At 40.5% G+C, this 27,862-nt stretch overlaps 1 protein-coding gene across 3 annotated transcripts; it reads right to left on the bottom strand.

Moving 5' to 3' along the window:
- Positions 1-64: 64 nt before the first annotated feature.
- LOC127656888 (phosphatidylinositol 3,4,5-trisphosphate 3-phosphatase and dual-specificity protein phosphatase PTEN-like) lies at positions 65-27,690 on the bottom strand. 3 transcript variants are annotated; one of them, XM_052145415.1, is made up of 10 exons: positions 26,731-27,690; positions 21,440-21,573; positions 19,819-19,863; positions 19,669-19,712; positions 17,615-17,853; positions 17,019-17,160; positions 15,419-15,487; positions 7,431-7,597; positions 6,812-7,114; positions 65-3,467 (listed from the first exon to the last, which is right to left on the bottom strand). In XM_052145415.1, the coding sequence occupies exons 2-10, from the start codon at positions 21,499-21,501 to the stop codon at positions 3,285-3,287; spliced, it is 1,254 nt and encodes a 417-aa protein (XP_052001375.1). In that variant the 5' UTR covers positions 21,502-21,573; positions 26,731-27,690; the 3' UTR covers positions 65-3,284. The 3 variants fall into 3 exon arrangements, with proteins under 3 accessions (XP_052001375.1, XP_052001373.1, XP_052001374.1); XM_052145413.1 differs by having other exon boundaries at positions 21,489-21,573; XM_052145414.1 differs by lacking the exon at positions 15,419-15,487 and having other exon boundaries at positions 1,984-3,467; positions 21,489-21,573.
- Between the last annotated feature and the right edge of the window lie 172 nt (positions 27,691-27,862).

Raw genomic sequence — 27,862 nt, 5'->3', positions numbered from 1 at the left:
GACTAGGACAGCAATGAGGAAAAGGGGGATAATACAGTGGCGAGAACAATTGTGAACCCTTTGGAATTACCAGAATTTATTTATAAATTTGTCTTAAAATCTAGTTTGATTTTCATCTAAGTTACAATAATGAACAAATACAATCAGTTTGAACTAATAACACAAATTATTGTATTGTTCTTGCATACTGAATACACCATTCAAACATTTGCAGTGTAGGTTGGAAAACATATGTGAACATCTAGCCTAATGACGTCAACAAAAGCTAATTAGAGTCAGCAGTTTGCAAACTTGACATTCAATTAATAAAACAAGATTGGAGGTGTGGGTTAGAGCTATTTTGACTTATAAAAAGCACTCAAGAATGTATCTGATGACATGGACCATATCTTGCAAAAAAGAGATCTCAGAAGAGCTACAATCAATAATTGTTGCTTTGCATAAACTTGAAAGAGTTACAAAGTTATCTCAAAGAGCTCTGTTATTCATCTGTCCACATTTATACACATTTTGTACTGTGGCTACTCTTCCTAGAAGTGACCGTCCAGCCAAGATGACTCAAAGGGCACACAGCAGAATGCTCGATAAGGTAAAGAAAGAATATAGAGTGACAGCTAAAGACTCAAAGGAATCATTGGAACTGGTTAACATCTCTGTTCATGAGTCTACTATATGAAAAGCATTAAATAGGCATGGTGTCCATGGCAGCACACCAAGAAGGAATACGCTGTTTTCCAACAAAAACTTTGCTGTGCACCTGAAATTTCCCAAAGACCTCCTTGACACTCCTAATGCTGCTGGGAAAATGTTTTGTGGACTGATGAAATTATGGTTGAATTGTTTGGGAAGAACACGCAGCACTACATATGGCGTATTCTATTTTTTCATAAGAGTGGTGAATACATTTGTTATGGAAAATTTGTAATGAGGGCACACATTGACTGATTCAATTACAATGGAGGACACATATTTTTTTTATAAATACCTATGTTATGAAATGGCAAAATGATTGAAATTAACAGAAAATGGTTAACCAAATGGTTAACCATTTTCTGAATTGGTAATTTTAAATAAGTATCATAATAAGTTAACAAATGTTGCCCTATATCTATTGTCCCTATATTTACGCAGTATCACTAAAATACCCATGGTGGCCTTTTACCCAATGGCAGCACAAAACGGGCACCACATACCAACATGAAAACATCATCCTGATGGTGAAGTACAGTGGATGGAGCATGATTTGGGGATGCTTTACTGCTTCGGGCCTGGACATTTAGCCTTCAAATGAATTCCCAAGTTTATAAAGATATCCTACAGGATAATGTCAGGGTGTCTGTGTGCAAGATGAAGCTTCATAGAAGTAGAGGGATGCAGCAGGACAATGACCCTAAACATTGAACTAAATCCACTACAGAATTGTTTCAATAAAAAAAATCCAACTTTTGGAGTGGCCAGTCAGAGCCCAGACCTAAACCCAAACAGAGAGGCTGTGGAATGATCTCAAAATATCCGTTCACACCAGACATCCTAAGAATATGGCTGAGCTAAAGAAGTTAAGTAAGAATGGTCCAAAATTCCTTCTGTACTTTGTGCAGGTCTAATCCGCAGCTTACGGAAACGCTTGGTTGAGGTTATTGCTTCCAAATGAGGATAGACTAGTTATTAAATCTAAGGATTTGCTTTCTTTTTCCACAGCACTGTAAATGTTTAATGGGATGTGTTCAGTAAAGACATAAAAGATTAGAATAGTTAGCTTAAGCACATTTGAGACTTTCACGAAAATGAGATAACATTTTATGACCAATTAATGCAGAAAACTAGCTAATTCCACACATACATTACCTCAGATACTTTTTATTGCCACTGTATATATGTCCTCTTCTCTTTGTTATGAGAGTAATATTTGCCTCCATGTTTACGCTCTAATCTCATGACTGGTGAAAGTTACAGTTGCAGAGACAGCATTACACCTGGACAACAATAACTATCAAGATTTTGTTTATTATCATAAATCATTTTTCACTATTTAATTCAAGAAGCCCTACATAGCTGTATGAAGCAACATCTGGTTCAAAACAAAAATGGGGCTTTGCATCATTTATGTCAATCTAAAATGATGTTAATCAACCTGAAAAATCTATAAAGGACCCCATTTCAAATTGTATAAAAACCTTTAGAGAACCTTTAGTCTGGTGAAACTGTTTTTACTGGTTTTCTGGTTGTATTGGTGAAACATTAAAAAATGTGGACCTGGACATCCCCACAAAGCATAAGGACAAGAAACCTGAGAAAAAAAAAATGCATTACCACAATTACAGCTTGAGATCTTGAAACCGAATGACCGTGTTTGTGAATTGATCTCACACAACTATTTAAGAGAGTTCGGACACTTTTGTTTTAATAAAAACACATCATATAGCATTTATTAAACATGGACACTGACTCCAATGACATGCATACCAATTCGTCCTTTAAATGTTGAGAGTTAACATTAAAGCAAACACTGGTTCCCTGCGCTTTCGTGTATTACATTTGTATTATCTTAGGATTTAAAAAAAAAAAGGTAAACCTCGACAATTACATGGGATGTCGTGTTTTTCTGCATCATTTATCATTACACACAGTGGGTGGGGTGGAGTGAGGGGAGGAGGGGCAGGGTTGTGAGGCTAGGACAAGGAATGCTGGCACACTGTAGAGCCTTTGTACGACAGCCTGAAGGACTACATATCCCAGCACACACTGCGCAGGCAGCGGGTCAAAGATCTTAGTGCCTGCACAACAAGCATTCACAGTATGGAGGGGAAGAGCGAGGAAGAGGGGGAGAGTGTGATTGCAGCACTGGCCTGGGTGAAGACAGGGAGAAGGAGATATGTGTGGTCTGCTATACCTCTCCTCCCCTCACCTGATTGCCTAGATTTATTGTCTTTAACACATAAAAGGGATTTTATATACACAGAATAGCTACAAGACCCTCCCTCCCACCTCAGGCAACAGTGTCATGATCCACACAAGAAATTAATCATAATAAAAATGAAGTAAAACAATATATTGGTCAGGACACTTTTTGTCATCTGTAATCAATGGTGTGTGATGTGAAAAACTGTCTTTGAGCTGTTGGAGGGCGGAGGGGGTGGGGGAGGAAGGGTCTTTTTCCTCTTCAATTTATTTTCAAGATTTCTCCTTTTTTATTTCACTGGTGTTGGTTGGTTTGTCTGTTTTTTTCCCAGCATGTATGTTTGTGTGTGTGATTGTGTGTGTTTGTGCAGATGCCAAAAGTGCTTTCACACTTTCGTGATCTCTGCGTGCTCTTCTTCATCAAAAGGTTCATTCTCAGGATCGGAATCAGTGGTGTCAGAATACCGGTAGTGATCTGGTTCATTGTCGCTCACATCTGGAGTGAGAGTTGAAATTCTCGCTTCTGAGTTTGAGGGCTCCTCTACAGTCTTTGTAAAGTACAACTTTACCTAACAGAGAGAGAAAGAGAAAGATGGTGAAATAACAGTGCTGTACACAAGCAAACTGAAACATTAAAGATTCTAATTCAGCCTACGATTGTGTTTTCTCTAATATAATAAATGCACATAATATATAATAAAAGGAATATTCTGGGTTCAATAGAGCTGTTCAGCTTGTAGTCCAAAACCCGGAAGAGATTTCATCATGGGTTGCCTTCAGTTTTATGGGGTTTTATAATGGGCTTTTTGAATTTATGAGAAAAATAAGTTCTTTGGTAAACATTACTTGATGAAACATGTATGTTTTGTTCTACAATATAAATTACACACAGTCATCCTGCAAATGGGAATTTTGTAGCCCTATTGAATTACATATTTTTAGAACAAAATGTCCACATATCGTCATTTAATGTTTACCACAGACCTTATTTTACAAAAGTTAAAATAACCCATTATAAAACCCCATAAGAATATCCAGAGGAAACACATGGTGAATTAGACTTCACGGCTCACCAACAAATTGGAGTCAACGGCTGAACAGCTCTATTCAAGTTAAGCTCAATCGACAGCATTATGCTGCATAATGTTGATTACCACAAAAAATAATTTCAACTTGTCACTCAAATAAATGCACTTATATGGATATTGTGGGCAGATAACCCATTTTTCACCACGCATTGTGGCCGATATCGATACAATAACCGATACTTTTTAAATTTTTATTATATTATAACCTGTACCTGCTAGCTAATTAATTAAAAGCTGCTCATTTGAAAAAATAAGTGTCATTGGAAACTCTTAACTGCTGCTATTTAGGGTTTGCCAGATGTAACATGAATCACAAATGTGCCTATACTATAGATGTATGCTGATTTTAATGATATATAAACTTGCATAAATAGTATGGTGCTGAGTATTTACGTTAATCCTTATGAAGCGCTAACAGAGAGAGAATAATGAACTTCTAACAGATTTAATAATACATTCAAGAAAAATAAGGTGATAAATTAACTAGACCCGACCGATATGGGATTTTTGAGACCGAAAATTCACCGATTACTGATATGGTGGCCAATATAGTTCATTTTTGATCTGGAATGAAAACAGACCTTTTCTATGTGGATTGTGCACCGATATGACTATGCAAAAGTACTCAAAAGACTATGCGAACTATGCAAAGGTACTCTTAAACTAATATTTTTATCAAAGAATATTTGACATTATTATTATACATTGTCAACAAATTCTAGAAAGAAAATAAAGAATAAATAAAAATACAATAAATAGCTTAAAAAACATCAGTACTGTATGTTCAGTATCAGTCAGTTGCTGACCATATAAATAAAGAATAAATTCAAATAAAATAAATAGCTAAATAAACATCAGTACTGTTTAGTATATTAAATGCTGACCATTCAAATAAAGAATAAATAAAAATAAAATAAATAGCTAAATAAACATCAGTAGTTTGTGGGAATACTTTGGGAAGCATGTGACAGTATTTTGTAACACGGTATATCATGGTAATTAACATGCACAATAAAATCAAAAAACAGTAAATAATTCTAGATAAACTTTTAGCCAAATAGTTTAATTTTTCTAATCACACATTAGTTTTTTCCCCATCAACGAATCAAGATTCACATCACTGCACGTATGCGCATTAATAACACATGCGCACTCAGATGTAAACAAAACCAACATGGACGAGAAGCATTTGCCCATTAATCTGTACTTAAAGGACAACGGCAGATCTTTATTTGTACATTTTACAAATAATTAAACAGTGTGTGCAAATATTTGATTACTTTATGCATTTGTAAAAAATATATATATACACTACCGGTCAAAAATATTGAAACAATTACCCATTCTTTATTTTATATATATATATATTTATTTATTTATATTTTCCTCACATTTTCAAATAAAAGACATCAAAACTACGGAATAACATAAATGGAACTATGGGAATTATGTTGTGGCTAAACAAATTCCCAAATAAATTAAAACTGTTATATTTTAGTATCTTCAAAGTAGTCACCCTTTCCCTATAATTTGCAGATATGTACTCTTCACATTTTCTCAACCAACTTCTTGAGGTATCACCCTATTGGCTGCTTTTCTTTATTATTTGGTCCAAGTATTCAATTTCAAAAACTTTTTTTTATGATGACACAATTAGATTTTTTCTACAAAACTAATTTCAAACATTTAAGCATACACCTTCAGATTAAAAGAATATTAAGATCATGAGAAACATTTCAGTCAAGTGTTTCAAAACTTTTGACCGGTAGTGTATAAATTATACATTTAATAATTTAATAATTTAATTGTGTGTGTGTGTAATTATTGAAATATCCAACTAGTTTTTTAAATGATCAGGGTTTGTTTCAAAGTTCATTGTTATCTGTTAAATTAAAAGGCCAGTTTGGTATTGAAAAAAGTAGTTTAACTTGTTATTAAGATAACTTTTCAACTTTTCTTTCGACACGTTTTTGTAATGTAATTCAATACCGTGATAAAGCTTCAGCAGTTATTGTGATGTGAAACTTTCTATTAATCAAGTGCTCAGGCTCAGCTTCCAGCTAGGGCTGCACAAGCAATTGAGGAAGTAATAGAGATTACGATTACGGCTGCAATGATTAATCGTGAAACTGACAAATATAGCGGTCCTTTTAAGTCTACTTGTCAAAGGTTTCTACTTGCAGCACAATTTAGCAGCGGTTTAGTATTCTAACTGATCTCAGACATGTCCGTTGAGGAAAGAAATGGCAAAGGCGAACATAAATTTGTCTTCAGTCCTTTGAGTTATGACAACAGATCCTAAAGCGCAAGTTATAAACAGTCTGATGCCCAGATGCTTGCTTTAAGTTTTACTTCTGTTTGCGGTGGCAAATGAGCTTTAGAACAAACATGAAAACCATAGTCAGTCATTTGGAATTCGTAACATTTGCGTCGCTCACTTAAAATGTAGATGTACATACACTGCAAAAGAGCAACGCAAAAAAACTAGCATTCGCTATGCAGAGTTTTGAGAGTTCTAATGTTGTTGCGTTGATCGATTTACATGCATCATTTATTCAAAAACTGAATAACAGTTTAGTTCTGTCCAGCTACTAAGTGGGCCAAAAAGTTGATTTACTGATGTATAAAACAGCAAAAAAAAAAGTAATTTAGCTCAACAGTTCCCAGCTTGCTTTGGACATGTAGCCTACCCTACATAAAGAATATGGCATGAAGTTGAACAAATAAGTCAACACTTGTGATTTTTGTCAGTTGTGCAGCCCTTCTTCCAGCAGAATAGCAGCTGAGATCTACAGCTCAGCATTGACACAACAGTGTCCCCTCACCTTGAAGTTGGGTGAGAAATAACGGTTAGCTTTGTCCTTATTGGCCTTATCCAGGTCCTTCTTCGTTAAGGTCAGAATCAAGTAGTCTTTATCTCCGTCTACTGTCCCTGCTCGCTCCCCTCCCCTTTCAGCATCTCTTTCTCTTTCAATTCCTCCTTCGACTCCTTGCTCCTCTCTCTCCATCTCCACCAGGGAGGAGAGGCTATCCACATTGTTGACCACTGACCCATTCTCCAATTTCTCCCCAGCTTCCTCTGGATCCCGAATGAAGAATGTGTTTACCCAGAAATGGAACATTTTATCCTGCACACCCACGCAAGCACACAGAAAAGGTTTACATTTCGGCATTTGATGGCCATAAATAGTTAAATGTTTACAAATACCCATTCCAACACCGAAACAGATATGTTCAGTTGGGGGCGGGGGGGGTTGGGTACAAGGAAGAAAACATCCAAAGCTCAAAAAGACAACATAAATAAGCAAATACACAAAACGTGTCAAACAAAAGGAAAACCACAAACTGCTCAATATTGGTTAATATTTTTTTTGTTGTGTTTATTAGCACTGATAACATATCGGTCGTTCACTAGTTTTGAGAGAGGGTCACAAGGTCACTTACCTTCTTCATCATCTTGCTCTGTTTGTGGAAGAATTCCACTTTTATGTCACCACATACAGGAAAAGGCTGAGGGAATTCAAAGATCATGTTCTTTTCTTCCCTCCGTGTGTGGGCCGGGTTTGACGTGTGGATTTTTACCTTCAACTGATACACAACAAACTGAGGGTCTGTTTGAGAGATTAGAGAGATGGGGACATGGAGAGAGTGAGAAAGAGAGGGAGATAGGATGGAAGAGACAAAATGGTGGAACAGAGATATATGAATAAAAAAATACAAAAAATAAAACACACCAAGAAAGGATGTATAGAGGAAAAGGGAACAATTAAGGTAAAGCAGTGTTAATTATCAAGGAGACCACACAGAGAGAAATAGCTCCACCTCCAGCTCTGACATCATCAGTCAAGATATTGTCAGTGATTAAGAATAGGGTTGATGTAGAGGGAGAGAAGATACAACCAAGAAAGAAGAACAAACACCCAAAATTCCCCACATAACCAGCTGCCCAACTCCTGCATGCAACCAGCACAATCAGCCAGCAAAGAAGACCTGGGCCCAACTTCTGCTATTAAACACCCATTTAACACAGGGAGGTTCCTCTTTTAATAATGTAGACTAGGGGTGGGCAGTATGAATGTATAATCACTGTGTCAACAGAGATTTTGTTATACTATGGTAGGCATAATTGTGTCTAGAAAAGGGCAGGACTGCTTTACATTATTTACATGCAAAAGTGACAAAGAAACATGGAATAATGTTTTAATACGGTGCTTTTATTTATTACATAATGTGAAACTATTTTTGCTCAGATGACAGACTTATTATTAATAATCTTATCTTTGGGTTTGTGTCCATGAAGATCCAAATAAAGATAAAATAATCAAATAAGGTCTATTAACTTTCATTTGAAAAGTATTTAATTTCCTGGATAATAGGCATTAACATCAATATGATTATTTAATACATAGGGCTAGGTATTGAAACAAAGTTTCTAATACAATTTCAATACATATTAATGCTCCTTTTGCTTACATATGAAAAATATAATCTCCCAGCTAATGCTGTTAATTATACAGGGGACCTTCTAACTAGGTACAATACGAAAATATACATTTAACTAATTATATTTAATTAATTTTTCATAATTTTGGTCACAGTTTGGCTTCTTTTTATGAACAAATCCATGTATTCAATCCATTAGATATTATATTTCACATATTATTTGTTGGCATGTGTTTATTGTTTAATTGCATAATTTGTACTATTTACAAGAATTTACACAAATTTGTTGAACATGTTCTAAAACCAGTATTGTCTCTTTAACAAAACCGGCATTTCTGTAAAGAGTGTCTTTAAATGAGGGCATAATAATGAGAGAAACTTAAATGGCTTTATCTTGTCTATGCTATGCGGTATTAGAATTAAATGTTTATTTTTTGTGTTTTTGATGAACAACTGACTGAAAAGAACAGAAAGGGTATTAAAAGAGACATTATACAATGACAAATCGGTTGCGTGGACTTTGTCTTTGGACACACAAATATTACATGGAAAACTTTTACTCTCAACACGCAGTGAAAGCCTTTAACAATGTTTAATTAAGTGCGAAATTAAGTTGCCAATGTGAGTGATTTCCTCTAATTGTAGTGGAGGCTTGCGCATAGAGTAAAAATCTTTCTTGGGATTTAAGAATCCATATCGAGGTCATTCAAATTAAGATGGCGATCTGGAAATCGTCTTGGTTACTGTCGTAACCTCCGTTCCCTGATGGAGGGAACGAGATGTTGTGTCGATGTAGTGACACGAGGGGTCTCTCTTAAGAGCCTCGGTTACCTCATATCTTTGAGAAAAGGCCAATGAGAATTGGCAAACATAATTTGCATGCCCCTCCCCCGGACATACGGGTATAAAAGGAGGGAAGCGTGCGTTTGTTCAGACAGGTTTTGAGCTGAGGAGCCATTTCCCAGGAATTTAAGCAGCTAGTACAGTGTTATGGCAAGAGGGACACAACGTCTTTTCCTATTCTATTCTTTCAACCCTGCTGAGACAACATCCTGCCCAGCAGGTGAGGTTAACATGTGGCAAATAGTCAGCCGCTGCTGACTCCAAAGGAGGAGATGGCGGGCAAGTTGCGACATGCGAAGGGAGCAAACGGCGCCATGGCCATTTATATACGCTACTGTCGCTGTGTTGTCTGAGCGGATCAACACGTGCTTGCCGCAGATCAGCGGCAGTAATCTGCGCAGGGCAAGAAATACAGCCAGCAACTCTAGGCAGTTGATGTGCTAACCAAGCCACGACCCTATCCAGGAGCCAGCAGCTGTGTGCCTGTTGCACTCGGTGCCCCAGCCCGACTGGGAGGTGTCCATAGTAACTATGATAAGTCTGAACACCTGCTGTAGGCGGACTCCTGAACATAGAAAACAGAGGTCTGTCCAAGGGCTGAATAAGTGACGGCAGGAAGGTGTGGGTCACATGGTATGTCCCGTGGCTCCATGCCCATCTCGGGACTCGAGTCTGAAGCCAGTACTGAAGTGGTCTAATATGCATCAACCCGAGCGGCACGATCGATTGTGAGGAGCGCTATCATTGAGTCTAACTCCATGCCAAAAACAGAGATGATCTGAACCGGGGAGAGCTTGCTCTTTTCCCAGTTGACCCGAAGCCCTAAACGGCTGAGGTGCCTGAGCACCAGGACCCTGTGTGCAGAGAGCAACTGTCGAGAGTGTGCTAGGATTAGCTAGTCGTCAAGGTAGTTGAGTATGGGAATGCCCACTTCCCTTAACAGGGCAAGAGCTGCGATTTTCGTGAAGACGCGAGGGGACAGGGACATACAGAAGGGGAGGACCTTGTACTGAAACGCCTGGCCGTCGAAAGTGAACCATAGAAAGGGTCTGTGATGGGATAATATTGAGACGTGAATGTATGCGTCCTTCAGGTCTACCACCATGAATCAAACTTGATGCCGGATGCATGTGAGAATACGTTTCTGCATCAGTATCTTGAACGGGAGTCTGTGTAAAGCCTGGTTCAGAAGTCGCAGGTCCAAGATTGGCCGCAACCCACCGCTTTTTTTGGGTACGATGAAGTAGGGGCTGTAGAACCCCTTCTCCATCTCAGCTGGAGGGACAGTCTCTATCGTGTCATTGTGCAGAAGGGTTGCGATCTCCGCACGCAGGGTAAAGGTGTTTTCGCCCTGCACCGAGGTGAAGCGGATGGCGCTGAAGCGGGTCGGGCGCCTGGTGAACTGAATCGCGCAGCCGAGTTGAATGGTCCTGTCCACCCACCGCGATGGGTTGGAAAGCGTAAGCCACGCATCCAAGCTCTGGGCGAGGGGCACTAAGGGGACGATCACGTGTGACGTACCTGGTGGTGAGGCCTCGCAGCGAGGGGAGCAGGCGACATCACATCGGGGAGCGTTGCTTCATTCTGAGGTGAAGCTCAAAGCACTTACCTTGCTCCACACACCGGCCTGGGGTGGGTAGGCGACTGAGGAGGTGGTTCTGTATTGACGACCTCTAAACTCGTCACCACCTGCCTGCCTGAGGTGCAAGTGTGGTACAGTTGAGCACATGAAGGCGGGAAGTCCACGTTCATGGGGGCCCGACTGCCAGTGCTCGGTTTCTGAATGCCGTGAGAATGGCGGTTGTTGGCACAGGCTAAGTGGGATGGAGTGGTCTGAACACCAGCTCCGTGGCAGACATCTCTAACCTTGGGCTGTCCATCTCAGGAGTGCTTGGGAGACTTCCGGTCTGGGAGGTGGTTTGTGAGATGGGGGGCATCCGCCTCCTGCAGGGAGCTATATGCTGGGGCTGAGAGCTGGACCCGGGCTGGGGCAGAGCTGCCCGGGGTTTCACCGCCAATCAATCAATCAATCAAATTTAATTTGTAGAGCGCCTTACAACAGCCAAAAGGTGCACAAGGCGCTTTCCAGTAAAAACATCAATAGACAACAGTATATAAAAAACATAAGTGTACATAAAAATAGCAATCGAGTCAAGTCGGAGGCTACGTGTTAAAAGCTTGTCTAAATAGGAGTTGTGGTGGTGTAGTGGTCTAAGCACATAACTGGTAATCTGGTGATCAGAAGGACGCTGGTTCGAGCCCCACAGCCACCACCATTGTGTCCTTGAGCAAGGCACTTAACTCCAGGTTGCTCCAGGGGGATTGTCCCTGTAATAAGTGCACTGTAAGTCGCTTTGGATAAAAGCGTCTGCCAAATGCATAAATGTAAATGTAAATGTAAATAGATGTGTTTTCAACTGCGATTTAAAAACACTCAATATGGTGATACTTCGTAAGTGTGGTTGAAGTGCGTTCCACAGTTTTGGGGCCGCCACAGGGGGACGCCCTCGGCGAGCAGACGGGTTGCGTGATCTTGAGCCGTGGCGGGGTAAGATGTGTTTGATGCCTGCGTCTGTTTCTTCACCGCCGAGAACAGCTGGGCGAAGTCCTCAATGGTGTCGCCAAATAGGCCTATCTGGGAGATGGGGGCATTGACAAAAGGAGCCTTGTCGAAGTCCCACATCTCGACCAGATTCAGCCACAGGTGGAGTTCCTGGACCACGATGGTGACCATCGCCTGTTCGAGTGTGCGCGCTAGGCGAGATTGGTGGCCGAGCGCAGTTCCTGAACACATCAGGATCAGGACTACCCAGGTGCAGAGCTTTTAACGCCTTGGCCTGGTGGACTTGCAGGAGGGCCATGGCATGCAGGGCGGAGGCGGCCTGTCCAGCAGCGCTGTAGGCCTTGGTCGCTGGCTAAGTGACCCAGGGATTGAGGAAACTGCTTTTGGTGGAGTGCTCTGAGCGGCGCCCGAAACTCAGGAATCAATCGTCTAGCCGCGAGGGCTGGGGGTGGATGGAGGGTTTCAATCCACTCTCACATAGTATAGCGGACAGCTCGGCGTCGGCCTCAGACTGGGCCGGCACACCCGAAGGTGCTAGCCTGGTCTAGTCCTCAGCGTCAGAGTCCACCAACACGCACTCCGATGCAGGGGCGAAACTCTCATCCAGCTTGGGGACTCCGAAAGAGACATCAGCCTGGCCGTAAAGCGAGCCGGTCTATCTCGGAACCAGATGGGGCAGACGAGTGTGCTGGGGAACGGGTGGTACGCGGGAATTTACCTGCCGAAACCGCACCCGTTAAACTCCCAAAATCACCTCCAGCGCCAGCCCTACACCCGTGGGTAGAAGGCGCAAAGTGCGGAGCGGCTAGAGTGGCTTTCCCCCGGAAGAAGGAAAGCCGCGACCGCAACGTTGCCATGGTCATGTTCTCGCAGCTCGCTGAAACACAACCGCTTGGCTCCAAAGAGAAAATCTGTATGAACAGACGCACGCTTCCCTCATTTTATACTCGTATGTGCGGGGGAGGGGCATGCAAATTCTGTTTGCCAATTCTCATTGGCCTTTTCTCAAAGATAAGAGGTAACCGAAGCTCTCACGAGACACCCCTAGTGTCACTACATCGACACAACGTCGAATGAGTGACAGAAGTGGAATTATATTTTTACCCACCCCTATTAATACATATATGTATATAAATACATACACACTATTTTAGTAATAATTTTCAGCAAAGATAACTGTGATATTAGTTTTACTGTAAACGTGGCATAAAATGACTTGTACCGTTATATGCGATTTTTTTAAATACTGCCCAGCCCTAAGGTACTCCAATTAATTCGTAGTGATCTGATTTGTAACATTATTGTGATTTCATTGTGAATTTTTATTTCTCTTGATAAAACTTAAAATATTTTAAACTTTAAAATTAAATACATTGATTTATTGTTTTTATTTTCTTATTTTCATAATTTTATTTTTGCTTGCTTTATTTTTTTTTTAACACCATGTGAGCTTCTATGGCTGTTTTCTGTGTGAAATCAGGATCAAATATAATAGGTAAGAACAACTAAAAACCTACAAAAGATGATAGTGGTTAGGTAAGAACAACTAAAAACCTACAAAGATGATAGTGGTTTAATGCTCCTGCTTGAAAGACACTAGGACTGTAATGATTCACTAGACTCAGTAGGATCCATTTGCAGCTTTTAATAAGGAAGGTCGTACAGGCTGGGTCAAACAGGGCAGACAGAGCAAGGCAGAAGAAACAGCAGGGGTAATCCAGACAACAGGCAGAATTCAGGGCAGGCAGCAATAATCAGAAGTACAAGAACAGTCCAAGATCAAAACCAGATAAACAAAACACGGGATAAACGCTCAGAATTGATAACCAAGGCAAATCAAGACTTCACAGAGAAGTGGTGAGTGAGAGTGTCTTATATGTGTGTGTGTAAATGCAGTGCAGGTGTGAAGCGCAATCAGTCCCAGGTAAGAGGTATTATGGGAATTTGAGTTCAGAGCCAATAGTTAATATTCCGGAGAAGGCTCCCTCTGGTGGCAGAGAGGAGGTGGTACGGGAGCCTCCTCTGTGACAGAGCCCCCTGAGAGCGGCTCCTGACGCGAGGAGGCAACTGACGCCGGGGTCTTCCACGGGGTCGAGGGGCCGGCTCTCCGGGTGCATCCTATGAAACTCCTCAGTAAGAGTGGGGTCCAAGATATCCCTTGAATTGACCCAGGATTGCTCCTCCGGACCGCACTCCTCCCAGTCAACCAGATACTGGAGAATATTACCCCGACGTCTGGAGTCCAGCAACTTGTGCACACGTGCACCTCCTCGCCGTCGACCAGTATAGCTGGGGGGTTCTGAGAGGCGGCCCCCCCCTCCGGTTCTCCCCTCGGACCACCAGCAGGTTTCAGCAGAGAAACATGAAAAGTAGGAGAAACACGATAATTAGCCGGCAGTTCTAAACGAAATGATACTGGGGATATTTGTCTAACAATTTGGAATGGGCCAACATACCTGGGACTGAGTTTGCGACATGGAAGTCGAAGTCGTAAGTCTCTGGTTGATAGCCATACCCATTGGCCGATCTAGTATTCTGGAGCAGGGCGGCGATGGCGATTGGCTTGTTGCTCTTGGACGGTCCTGGCTACTGGCGTTGGCCCTGGGACGGTCATGGCTACTGGCGCTGGCTCTTGGACGGTCATGGCTGCTGGCGCTGGCTCGGGGACGGTCGAGGCTACAGGCGCTGGCTCGGAGACGGTCGAGGCTACAGGCGCTGGCTCGGGGACGGTCGAGGCTACAGGCGCTGGCTCGGGGACGGTCGAGGCTGCAGGCGCTGGCTCGGTCGAGGCTGCAGGCGCTGGCTCAGGGACGGTCGAGGCTGCAGGCGCTGGCTCGCTGACCGTGGCAGGCGTAGGCGCTGGCTCGCTGACCGTGGCAGGCGTAGGCGCTGGCTCGCTGACCGTGGCAGGCGTGGGCACTGGCTCGCTGACCGTGGCAGGCATGGGCGTTGGCTCGCTCACAGTGACAGGGGTGGGCCGGGAGGCGGAAGCCTGTCTTCTCTTCCTCCTCCGGGCAGATGAAGTGGACCGTGCAGGCTCACTGACCAAGGCAGGCGTGAAGGGACGAACCACGGGCGAATGGAGGGTTACCACTGTGGGAGCAGTGGCAGGGTTCTCCTCGATGACGCCCACAGTGAACGGTGAAGCGCAGACCAGCAGAGAAGTGGTGAGTGAGAGTGTCTTATATGTGTGTGTGTAAATGCAGTGCAGGTGTGAAGCGCAATCAGTCCCAGGTAAGAGGTATTATGGGAATTTGAGTTCAGAGCCAATAGTTAATATTCCGGAGAAGGCTCCCTCTGGTGGCAGAGAGGAGGTGGTACGGGAGCCTCCTCTGTGACAAGGACACTGTTTGCCAACCTTTTTGCAGTAAGGTTAAACAAAGCTAAATCTAATTATTTTTGCATGCCCACTGGAACCTGCTTATGTACTCCCTAGAGTTTGCATACCCTGGTTGGGACTTATTGCACTAGAGCAACAATCATTGTACAGTACATAACTGTTCTGAATGCACTACAGGACAGGGCCTGTCTGACATTTGAAAATGTTCCCCTTAACAGTAGAAGTAAAGTAAAATCGTTTTACCCCAGTGCCAGCTGCCTTTCTTGAAGCCCTGGGGATTCACCTCATTCCTGTTTTTAACAGTACTGTCCCCTTAGAGAGAAATAAGGAAGTTAAACACCACCACCATCAGTCTGGCTAAGAGCTCGGCAGCATCAAACTGGCCCTGGCTTGACAGCCACGCTCAACACACACACTTGTCCGGAACTACAAATCTACCTCTAAATCATGGGAGTTCTGAGACTTAGTCTACACTGTTCCAATTATTGAAACATGAAAAACTTCCAGAAATTGGCAGTGATGTAGGGTAAACTTTAGGATGGCTTTCAGTCAGGCTGTGGTGCACAGGTCCACTAATATGAGCAGAACACAGACTAGGACATGACATAGGAAAGGGGCAGGGATAACAAAGAGCACGATCTGTGATGCCGTACCACTGAGAGACTGTGTAGTGGGGTACAGGAGTCGATATGTCAGAATAGAGCCCACAGGGGAATTTATAAAGGAGAGAAAACAGGAACAGTGAAAGACAGCGTACTGATGAGCGATAGTGTTAGGAACAGCGCCAAGACTTAAAACAGACACAAAAGCAGCTCTTTGCGAGCACATCAACAGCCACACATGTAGGGCTGAACGATCAATCGAAATATCGATATGATGTAGTGTGATTATCAAACTGCAAGGGCTGTGAATAAATTAAATAAATGAACAGTCTGCACATGCTGCCGCTTACTGTATGTGTGCTGGTCTATTCTTTGAAGTGTATTACACATACTCAAAGCACACGCAAGACTAATGAGCAGAGTGCGTTATGTTTACAGCACTCGTTCACTAATTTGCATAATTCCAAATATATTTGGCTGCAAAAAGTTACAATCCAAATCTAAAGTTACTTCACTATAACAGGGTTTTTGTTGATGAAAGGACATGAGAGAATTTCTCTGCATTAAAAGGCCATTGTCATCTCAACCACAAACAAACATTTTCTGCCAAAATAAAGGCTTGAGGGTTTAACCAGCAATGCCACAAGTTAATAAGTTTTTACATAAATATGGTACTTTTTTATAATAACAATTATAATATAATACAAAAATATATTTCCGTAATAATTTCTTAACTTAATAACTTATTACTGGATTATAAAAAATAATAATGAAAAGTGTGCTGAGACCCTATCACAAAATGGACAATAACAGATATACAGTCAACAGATACAATGTGAAGGTAATGATGATCTCTTTTTTCCTATCCATGTATCACTGAATTTTTCATATAGTCCCCATGAAGTGTGAACACCCTTTCTTGAACAGTATTTCTATTAGCAGTAGAGCATGTTTGCCATGACTTAACTGGTCAAAAGGAAACCCTTACTAGGTTTTTTTCACAGTTTAATTAACAACCACATTATATTTCCAAATTATTGCAATTTGATTTTTTTATCCAAATCATTCAGCCCTATCCACATGACAGCATAACCAGGTCAGTTTCATAAAAAGTTTGTATATATTCTAAACATTTAAACTGCAATAGGTCATTTCTATGTCATTCAGCATTCGTAAAAACTTTCCAAAAAGTTTTTAAGTTTCAAAATGTTTTTGTAGTCATCAAGGAAAGTAGGACTTACTGCAATTGCTCAAACTGAACATGGGCAGAGTCTGGAAAACCATCTTGTGGAAGAGTAGAGCAACTGGTTTATAGTCCAGCTTGTTCTTCAGCAAGTAGCTGTAGTAATACACATACCTACGCTGGCTGGGAATGGTTACCCCCTAAAAAAGTGAGAGAAGCACAGTAACTTTATATTAATTACTGTTTAGTTATACTTTAAAGGATAGTACAGCAAAACATTTTATTTTGTCATTTACTCACTCTCATGTTGTTGAAAAACTGTTTGACTTCTTTCTTATGTAGAACACAAAAGAACTGTTGGACATAATGACAGCCTCAGTCACCATTTGCTATCATTATATGGAAGAAAAAAAGATGCCTAACATGCAGCCTAACATTTCCTTTTGTGTTCTATGGAAGAAAGTCATACAGGTTAAGAACAATGTTAGGGTAAGCAAATTAATTTACATTTTTGAATAAACTATCCCTTTTCAAATTTGGAAACGCTAACTAGCTTTGATAACTGGTCTTCAATACTAAATAATTATCTTGTACTACAATGCACAATGTAGTGGCAAATCTAAAATAAAATGCAAAATCCGAAGTGTTTTGTACCTTTTTATCCCTGGTCCTAACTTCCCCATAAAAGTCCAGTGCCTCTTGTGCCTCAAAGAATTTCTTGCGGTGCAAAAGGTAGACACAGATCATGACCCCTGTGCGACCTTTGCCAGCTTTACAGTGGATGGCGGCCACATGATTCTCGTCCTCAGACAACCACTGGTCGAGATCCTCACAGAAGGGCTTTATTAACTCAAGCTGAGGTGGGTTGTGGTCCTCAAACGGAAACTGTGCCACTAGAAAACACACACAAAAACAATTCTGTACTCAAAAGAGTATTTATCAACTTTATAATGTTCTAGATTATAACACAATAATCCAATAGGCAAATTAATGGAAAGCTATTATGTCAAATATGTAAGTGAATAAAAAGCAAGCAAAAACTCTTTAAGATAAGATATGATAGCAGTGAGTGTTAGCTTGCTTGTCAAGACTCACGAGTCACTCCATGTGATCAGCACAACCTACAAAACGATCCTCAGAAGAGCAATGGCTGCAGAACAACTTTAACCTCTCATCAATTCACACATACGAATGACAACCGCCAAATTGAGAGGATAAACATGTGACAATCATTTAAGTTGATATAATGTTTGATGACTGGTGTTCTACTGTTTATTTAAGAATGAAACGCCCCCGGACATACGGGTATAAAGGGAGGGAAAATGCATCTGTTCATTCAGGATTTTGCCTACGGAGCCAAGAATGAGGTTCGGCCATAACAGTGGCTCGGTTCAGCGACGTGGCCGGGAGGAACAACGTCTCGTTCCCTCCATCAGGGAACGGAGGTTACAACAGTAACACGACATTGTGTCGAAGAAGCGACACTAGGGGTCCAATTTTAATCACGCCATGTGCTGAAACCGTGTACGTGCGCTGCTGACACAGGTGCGGGCAGGCAGTTGCGTGACAAAACGACAGGTCGTGTCAGACTGTACGTACTCTTCCCCAATGCCCTATAAGATCGTCATAACCTTCTGGTTCCCTACACCCCGATATGGGGGGAACAATGCGGCGTGCCAAGCATGGGAGCAAGCCGCGCCTTTTCTCTCTCTACGTTTCTCGCATAGAGTTAAATCGGCTGGGGCCATCTTAACGCTATCACACGCATCGGGGAAGGCGTTCTTTCCCAATTCCTATTCTTTCGGGGGGAAAGACCCTGCAGAGACCACACCTGCCCAGGCAGGGGGAGGTAAAGAGTGGTGGAATCTATCACTTGGGATTTTAGGTCGCATGTGGAGAATGACGCGGTGGTAGATCCTACCTCATTGGGAGGGAGGAGTTGCTACAAACACGGTGACCGGGGGGCAGTGAGGACTGCCCAAGGGAGACGCGGGTTCGCTCGCAAGGGGACCGTACCACGGAAAATACACAGAGGGGGACAAGTTCACACTGGGGCCCGACTTGTGGAGCACTTATTCCAGTACAGAGTAATTTGAGTACTTGTAATGGGTCTGGTCGGGAAATTCCTTCTGAATTCACAGACCAGAGGGCTAGGGAGGAGTCATCCAGGGAGCTGAGTTAGTGGGATCTCCTGGGATAAGAGCTGCGCAGTAGATCCAACAGCATACGCTCTTAGAGATGAGGTGAACAGATTTGTGTGAACCGGTCGGCTCCGAAGAAAATTTCTGAATGAACAGATGCATTTCCCTCCCTTTATACCCGTATGTCCGGGGGCGGGACATGCAAATCCTGTCTGCCATTTTGTCATTGGCCTTTTCTAAAGTTCAGAGATGCGCGAGTCTTTCAAGAGAGACTCCTAGTGTCACTTCTTTGACACAACGTCGAAGTGAGCGACAGACGGAGAACTACTGTATATTCTTATTTTATTTAACATGCAAAGATAAATTGTGGTCAACAATAATTAGACCAGTTATAAAAAAGGGTTTGAAAGAGCACAAAGAAACTGTGAATAATTCAATATGAACATGAAACAAAGTTTTAACATCACCAATGATTTCTTACAAAGTGCCCTAAAAGCTTCAATTAAAAGCACAACAGAGGTTCAAAAAAATTTGGCATTGTAAAATTAAAGTAGCCACCATACTCACCCCTGCAGTTGAATTTGGATGCATCGTAGTGTCGCTCGGCACATCTGGATGAAAAAAAAAGCACAAATGAATTTAGCCCATTTCTGAGCACTCAATTTTCTTAAATTCATCACTCATCTTTCATGGACTCAGATGTGGTCAAATACTCACAGGTTGTAGATTTTATAATGGTTCTTGTGTTTGGAATCCAAAAACCTGGAACGACAAAACCATCATCAATGCATTTTCTTTCCAAAAAGTACAAGCAAGAAGGCAGATTTATTAGGGGAAATTCAACTTAGAATTTTTTACAGTCTTTCCTTTTAACTTTAAGGTAAAGTTAAGATTTTTTAAATCTTAAAACATTTTCCTATCCCAGCATTAAATGCACAATTAAAACTAAGGGTGTAAATCTGATGTTTCATCATGATACGATCTTATATTGATTCTCTTGGCCTGCGATCCGGTATTTGCAGATACATCAAAGTCTTTTTTGATTCAATTCAGGGCACTGCGGTCAATATTCCGATATTATGTGCCTATTTTACACAGTCAATAAAAAAGATTTTTCCCTCAAATGCAACCAAAATATAATTTTCATATTTTATCGAGCTCTCTGAAATGTGCAAATTTGGTATCCACATTGGCACATCCACTACAAAATAAGGTACTTCAGATGTTGAAAAAAAACGTATACCGATGATAATGTAAAAAAGAACGCAAGTGATAATTAATCATTTTATTACATCTTATTTTTCAGTTGAATCCAATTCAAAGTACTTACATACCCATGACTTATTTCCAACTATCCGTGCCTTCAGCGGTTTTCTTGGCTACAACTTCCACAGTTGTAATACAAATTCTGTTACAGTTAACTGGGATAAATGTTAGTAAGGGTGTTGGTGTGTAGATGTGTGAAGTCTTATAACTGATGCTAGTGCTTGGCAGCAGGTGATTCATTCATCTGAACACTGTTTGCATGAATGCTGCAAATTATATCTGATCATCTCGGGAGGAACTGTGAGTTTAGTTTAACTTTATTTCCATACGGTTGGCATGCATTGTGAACGCAACTCTGCGGTTTCAGTAATTTAGACAGGTATCTTCGCATTAAAGAAACAAAGACAAAAGTGATTAAATCATAAAGTAATACAAGACATGTTCACCTTGAACATAAAATTTAGTTATATTTTAATTTCTTTGGACAGCATAAACTGTATTACCAAAACACAATACAAACACAAAGTTGATAAGAACACACATTTGGCAGCATTATTTTGGGAACACAAGGGAATTTATTAGGCTTTATTATTATGATTATTATCTTCACATTTATGATTGTCTTTAGTTCTTGATCCGTAGGATATTAGTATTTCTCCACCTGGTGTCATTGATGGATGCGTGATGGCAAATGGAGCCCTTGAAAACAGTAAATGTTTAAATAAAGTGGTTAAATAATATTTTTGATCACTTTGTTATTTTCTAGCTTTTTTGTTTAGTTTAAAGTGCAATTTGAATTTAGAAATGTCTTTTATGTTTGTCGTGTTTCAATAAATGAATAGAATTTTTAAAGCAAAATCAAAAGCAAAAATAAAATCACAGACCCTCGGTAGGGGGTTGACGATGTAATCGAATATAACTATGTTTTATTAAGGCAATTATCGAAAAAATCTTTTTTACATATTGCCCATCCTTACTGTAAGTCCGACTTTGCAAAAATGTTGTTTATATTTAAAAAAATATTGCTTTAGTCATTCTGAAATCGAACTTTTAAAAGTGTATGTAAACGTACTGAAAGTGTCCCTCAGTTGTCTTGGGTTTCTTTCTGCAGCTGGACTTACCGCACCACATCATCAATGTTGTTTCTGTAAACCCCCTCCAACCGTTCAGCAGGAAAACCCATGGCAATGATGTTTGGGTAGATGTCTGATATGATGGTTCAGGAACACAAGGACATATGCAATGTACCCAGACTTAAGATATAAATCATGTTATTGTGGTTATGATGAGATTTAAGAGCAGGAGAACAGTTTCAAAAGATTGGCTTTTGCATTAATGTCCTACAAACATGCCACAAATATTCTTAGAGCACTTCTTAGAGTTAATGGTACATGAAAAGAGGAAAAAGGCTGAACCTCAAAAAGACAATCAATACATAAATCTGGAGGAGCAACATTTAAAAGTAACATTTGTAGTTGATATTTGGACAGAGGTTTTCCACAGTGTATCATCTGCATGTTATGGATATCTGTAGCTCAAATGGCCTCTAGAAAGTCCAAGCCTAAAATCTACCTGATAATTCTGTGATTGCTCAACCAACTCTATCAAGACACTTTCTTTCTACCTTGAAAGAAACTCAAGAGAAAAGCAAATAAAAATTAAAAAACTTGTGAATACAAAAGCTCAGGTGTCTCTAACAGCATAAATTTCACACTATCTCCAACATTATGCATTGACCTTTTAATGAAGTGCCAGACTGTAGGCACAGGAGTGTCTGCATGCTCACCACCTACACAAACCAGGTCAAACAACTTCACATTCTTTACCTACACCAACCAGGTCAAAGGTCACAGAGCAGTCACTGTGCTTACACATATCATGTACTTAATCACACTGCTTTCCGACATGGTGAAACGATGAGTTGCTTCCTGCATATAACTCTCCACACAACCTCGTTCTTTTCCATTATCATTTAGTCTCTCACTTCCCTTTTTCTTTATGCATCTCTGGGCATTTATACTGTATGCTCTCTCTCTCTCCTATGATGTGTGTAGTCTCTGGGGGAGGTTCACACATCGACCACAACACAGCAGAGAGAGAGAGAAGCAGGGCTTCTCTTTCTGTTAATTTCCTGTTGCACACTGTCAGAATGGAAAGCCAGAAGCTATTTAAACGGATGAGTCACTCTTATTTTTAAGCCAATTCCTTTAAAATGGTTGGCGACTCGAAACATAACTACTATAATTAAATAAATAGAACACTTATTAGGAGGTGTTCAAATCTGTTATAGACTGGACACAGTAGACTGGAAGAAAAAGGTGGGTGAATTTGCATTGTACTGTATGTAAAGGGAAAATGTCATGTTTTAAAAAAAGCTTGCATTATTGCACCTTAATATAAAAAGATGGTGCACAAAGAACTTCTAAATGAGATTCTAAAAGCACAGTTGGGGGACAATTTAAGATGATAAGCTCCTCTGAAAACAAAATCAATAATCAATTTAGAAAACCTCTGGCAAACAACATGATTCTGTCCAGCCCGAAACTGCAGTAGCTCACCACGCTTAACAACACATACTGAAACGATTTTAAAAAGCAGGGTGAGAAATCCACAGATTCCTCCATGTAATGAAGCAAATGTAGCAATAAAGGAATATTCTGGGTTCAATACAAGTTAAGCTCAATCGAGAGCATTTGTGGGATAATGCTGATTACTACAAAAAACTATTTTGACTTGTCCCTCAAAAATCAAGGTTACAGTGAGGCAATTACAATGGGGCCAATTTTTGGAGGGTTTAAAGGCAGAAATGTTACTTATAATTTAATAACAGCACTTACATTCTTTCTTCTGTTAAAATTATTATAAAGCTGTTAAGTTGTTCAAATTGTCATTTTTACAGCTGTTTTAGGATTTTCTGACATTGCATTGTCATGACAACTATAACTTTACACAGAAAAGGTTAAGTGATTTTATTACACTAAAATCATATTAACATGCATATTGTTTATGTCTTGTGGCTAAACTTTTAAAACAGTGAGTATTTTAACATCCACAAATTGGCCCCAAATCAAATCTATTGTAAGTGCATCACTCAATGCAAATCTCAATGTCATCTAAGCAATGTAGTGTAAACACACACAGCCAGAGGTTTCAATGTGCAAACCATTTCCACCCAGAAAGCTAAAAATCCCTCCACCTCTTCTGAATATAGCTGCATGGACTCAGAGGGCATGAATGCATGCTGACATGACACCTAAATCACAGAGAAACAAATCTCAGATATGATGCAAAGGCAAGACCAATTGCGATAAAAAGGGAGGGAGCACAGAGAGTTCATAATTTAGATTGTTTGGTCTATTCAAACAACACTTTTCCTTGGGCCAAATGTTTAAATCAGCAACAGAAAATAAGCTGATCTTTAAATAAAGGAGACAAAACAAAGTCTCCACAACCTACTTGTCACAGCTAACTAAATCAGCATGTCTCTGATGAAGATATTGAAGTGTGTACTGTGGCTCTGACAGCTTATATGACATTTCACCTTTCCCAGCATGCTCAGTTCACAAGTGGTGTCGCCGCAGGGGTCAGATTTACAGCAGAATACTGCCGGAGTTAAATTCCACTATTTTAGATTTAAGAAAATGAGCCCAGGCCTCGACTGCAGCAATGGACCCTTACATATCTCCGGGTTTGGAACATGGAAGTAAACTGTAGCAGGTAAATGTCACTTGTAAATGTAACATATACTAAAGCAAAATCCACTATTATGTTTCCCTGACTTTCTAAAAGACGAAAAAATATATACAAAAAATAGATATATGGATTATTGCAGTCAGAAGAGAGTTGAGGTCAACCAATAGTGGATTTTGACGAAAGTGATAACGAAGGTGGTGAAAAAGGCTGATAAACGATTAATCGGACAATTTATAAAAAAATTTATTTGTCACTCCTTACTATGACAAGAGTTCTACCAAAATCCCAATAATAATCAGAAGAAAATTAAGATTTGGTGCATAATGCTGGACTTTTAACTTTAAACAAGATACTTGATAATCTAATCAAAATAATAAAATATGCATTGAAGTGAGGATAAAAATACAGATGAATACTGTCAATGATGAAAGACTAAGGATTACGGAGGAATTTTTAATTTTTTTTAACTATTGGCAACTATCATCATAGATTGTTTTTCAGATAACCGGTAGTTAAAAAAGTGACTATAGGCACAGACTAATCGGTAAAACCGATATATCGGTCTACCTCTAGAAGAGAGAACGGTGCCAAATTTTACAGTAAGGCAGTTACAATTTAGTTGAATGGGCCAGTACATAAACATTAAAATATACAAAAATATAACCACAAGACATAAAGATCAAATGCATTAACATGATTTTTGTCAAATCAAATTTGGAATTTATGTTCATAACAGCATTTACCAGATGACAGGAATTACCTGTATTACATCATCATTACAACAAAATGTTTTTGTTTCTTGTGGGTATACTTTTGAAGCTGTATTTTAGCATTTATAGACTGGCCCCATTCACTTCCATTGTATGTGCCTTACTGTTACCTCAATTTTAAAAGAACAAGGGACAAGTCAAAATATTCTATCTCCCTTTATTTAAGGCCTAGCATAAACTGAGAATTTTCTACACTCTTCTGCACTAATCTGAAATCACCACTGTGCTTGTATATGAGGGCCAATTTTGTTAAATAGGGATAGAGATTAACCAAGAGGGTAAATGAAGATCCATCACAATTCATTTTCATGCTGTCATGAGGTCACAATCATAAGGGAATTTCCACCTACACTTGCCTATGCCAATATTTTAAGCATAAAGTGAATTTCAAACTCAGCAGGAATCATCAGATATTTCTCTCCATTGCTTGAGACTGCAATGTGTCACTGACAATTGGGCTGCACAATTATGACAAAAAACATAATTGTTGATTATTTCCCTTGATATTGTAATTGCGATTACAAATTCCGATTAATAGTATTTATAGTAAAATACTTATGCCATTTTCTTTATGTTTCACATTACGGATGCCTCTGATTTCCCATTGCATTAACACACTTAAGACATTTATCATTAACAATGCTCAACCATGGGGGTTTGGGTAGCTCAGCGAAAACTGAAGCTGACTACCACCCCTGGAGTCGCGAGTTAGAAGTCACATGTGGTCACTATAATGTGTGGTTCTCGCTCTCGGTGGGACGCGTGGTGAGCTGTGTGTGGATAACACCCTCAACAAGCCACATGATAGATACACAAATTCACGGTCTCAGACGCAGAGGCAAATGAGATTCGACCTCCGCCACCCAGATTGAGTCGAGTCACTACGCCACCACAATACTTAGAACGCATTTGGAATTGGGCATTCCAAATTGGGGAGAAAAACAAAAAAAAATAATGCTCAACCACTGCATAAAAACATCTTGTAAATAGCATATTTTGCTAAATGTGAATTGGTCTTAATGGAATTCTGTAATTGAAACTTTTCATGATTACTTGATTGTAGCAAGTATAATTGTAATCTTGATTATTTTTCAGATGAATTGTGCAGCGTTAACTGACAGTAGCATTCTTAATAAATGTAATATGACAATCTGAACATACAGTATTTTGAGTCATTGTGGGTTGGTTGAACCTCAGACACTCACCTTGCAGAGTGAGTTCTTGACAGGATGTCAAGGGCAACGCTACTTCACACCCCAAATACACATAAGTGTTTGGAAATGAATGTGTTAATGGACTTCTAAGGACACATTCAGCTTGCTGATGACTCGCACACAATTGAGAAATTATCCTTAAATTATTTACATGATCAATTGTGCTGTCATTGCAATAGCTCAGATTAATTCAAACTGCACAACTATTCAACTTCTGGTCATGGAATCAAAATTATATATCTGAGCATGTACAACAAGATCAGCTAATCTTTTTGCCATAAAACCACTTGACTGGGCATCCCATAACATTTGGCTGAGCACAGATAAATATAATAGTGGCAGATTTCATTATATCAACCCTAGTTAGGAGATCTGCTGGTAAGGAACAGTCTGCTATTAGAGCCTTGTAGCTGACATACCAGATATCTGACAAGGATGACCTGCAGCATCCTAAAAGAGAATATTTATAGATTAAAAACATAGCTTTAGGTATGACCACAATGACGAAGCACTTTAAAGGCATTAAAAGCCATATTGGCAAAACGTCGAGCACTTTGTTATTCAATCCCATCGTTCTCACTTCACAAATCCCTGATTTCAAGCGATTATGCAACTGTGACAAATTTGAAACAAAATAAAAATGAAGTTTGAGAAGTTTGGACGCGTTACAAAATGTTCAAGGATACATGTCAGGTCCAAATCGAATCCATCATCCTGGTACCTCCTCTTATTCCGACTGACTATTTCTTTAAGTTTTGCAGTCATTGCCATGACAGCAGTTCAAAGCAATTTAGTTTTAATCCTGGCTCATTGTTTCAGAGAAAGGGATTATGTTTGCCCGGGAGGGCTCCGTCCCTCTCTCTCACTCTTGAGTGGTTTAATGTATATGAAAGTGAGCGCTAGAGCTGGCCCAGTGGGTCTCGCGCAGCGGGCCTGAATAAAGGCTTCACGCAGACGGACCTCTATCCGCTCCGGCGCAGAAGGTCCGAGTCTCTCAGTCCGGTCTCGATTGCACAGTCCTCAGAGCTACTGAAAAGGTCCTCCGACTCTGTTGTCTCGTCAAACCGGAAAATGAATGTTAAAACAATAAGGAAGAAGTCTGTGTGTCCTGCGCGCGCGCCGAGATCAGGTCCAGAGAGAGGAACGAACCCTCTCCATCTCTGCCCGAAGCACACACAGGCGAGCCTTTCCCGAATAACGTCGCCCACTAGCCACCACAGCTACTCCCCCCTCCTCCCCCCCAAAAAACTCCTAACGAATTATCATCGTCGTCGCTAGACTGTCAGTATAGTTCCGTGAAAAAATTACTACTGACAGTCTCCACCTTAAATGTACGTTAAATATGCAACAGTGGTCGGTAAAGATGCGCGCTTTATCGGCGGGACTTATCTCTCCACAGGGTGGAGATCTCAATTCTCAAACTGCCACCATTACATGGCTTCCCACGGAGGAAAAAACAACATAAATCCGACACATTTACCCAGAGAGGGAAAAAACATATCCCACCGCCACAAAAACAAATAGTGCATGGAAGCGTGCCGTTTTATGAGTGAGACATCCGTTCTGAATTCTCACTTTTAATAATAGCAATACCTGAAGGGAATAATATGGTAATTCTGAACCCTGCCGATAAAGCGACGCTGGCGTTAAAGGGCGGAAGGACATTAATGTGAGGATGTAAACAGTGCATCTCCCTGTCAGAGCAGTCACGTGCGTGACCGGTGTCAATACATTGTTTAGTTCCTTGCAGAGCGGTGGTCTCACCTCCTCCCTATGTATTCGAATGACTTATTAGTCACGGTGTGGGTAAACTATTTA

This window comes from Xyrauchen texanus, chromosome 16 (assembly GCF_025860055.1).
Source record: "Xyrauchen texanus isolate HMW12.3.18 chromosome 16, RBS_HiC_50CHRs, whole genome shotgun sequence".
Classification (NCBI taxonomy): Eukaryota; Metazoa; Chordata; class Actinopteri; order Cypriniformes; family Catostomidae; genus Xyrauchen; species Xyrauchen texanus.
This window is presented reverse-complemented; position numbering and strand designations above follow the sequence as displayed.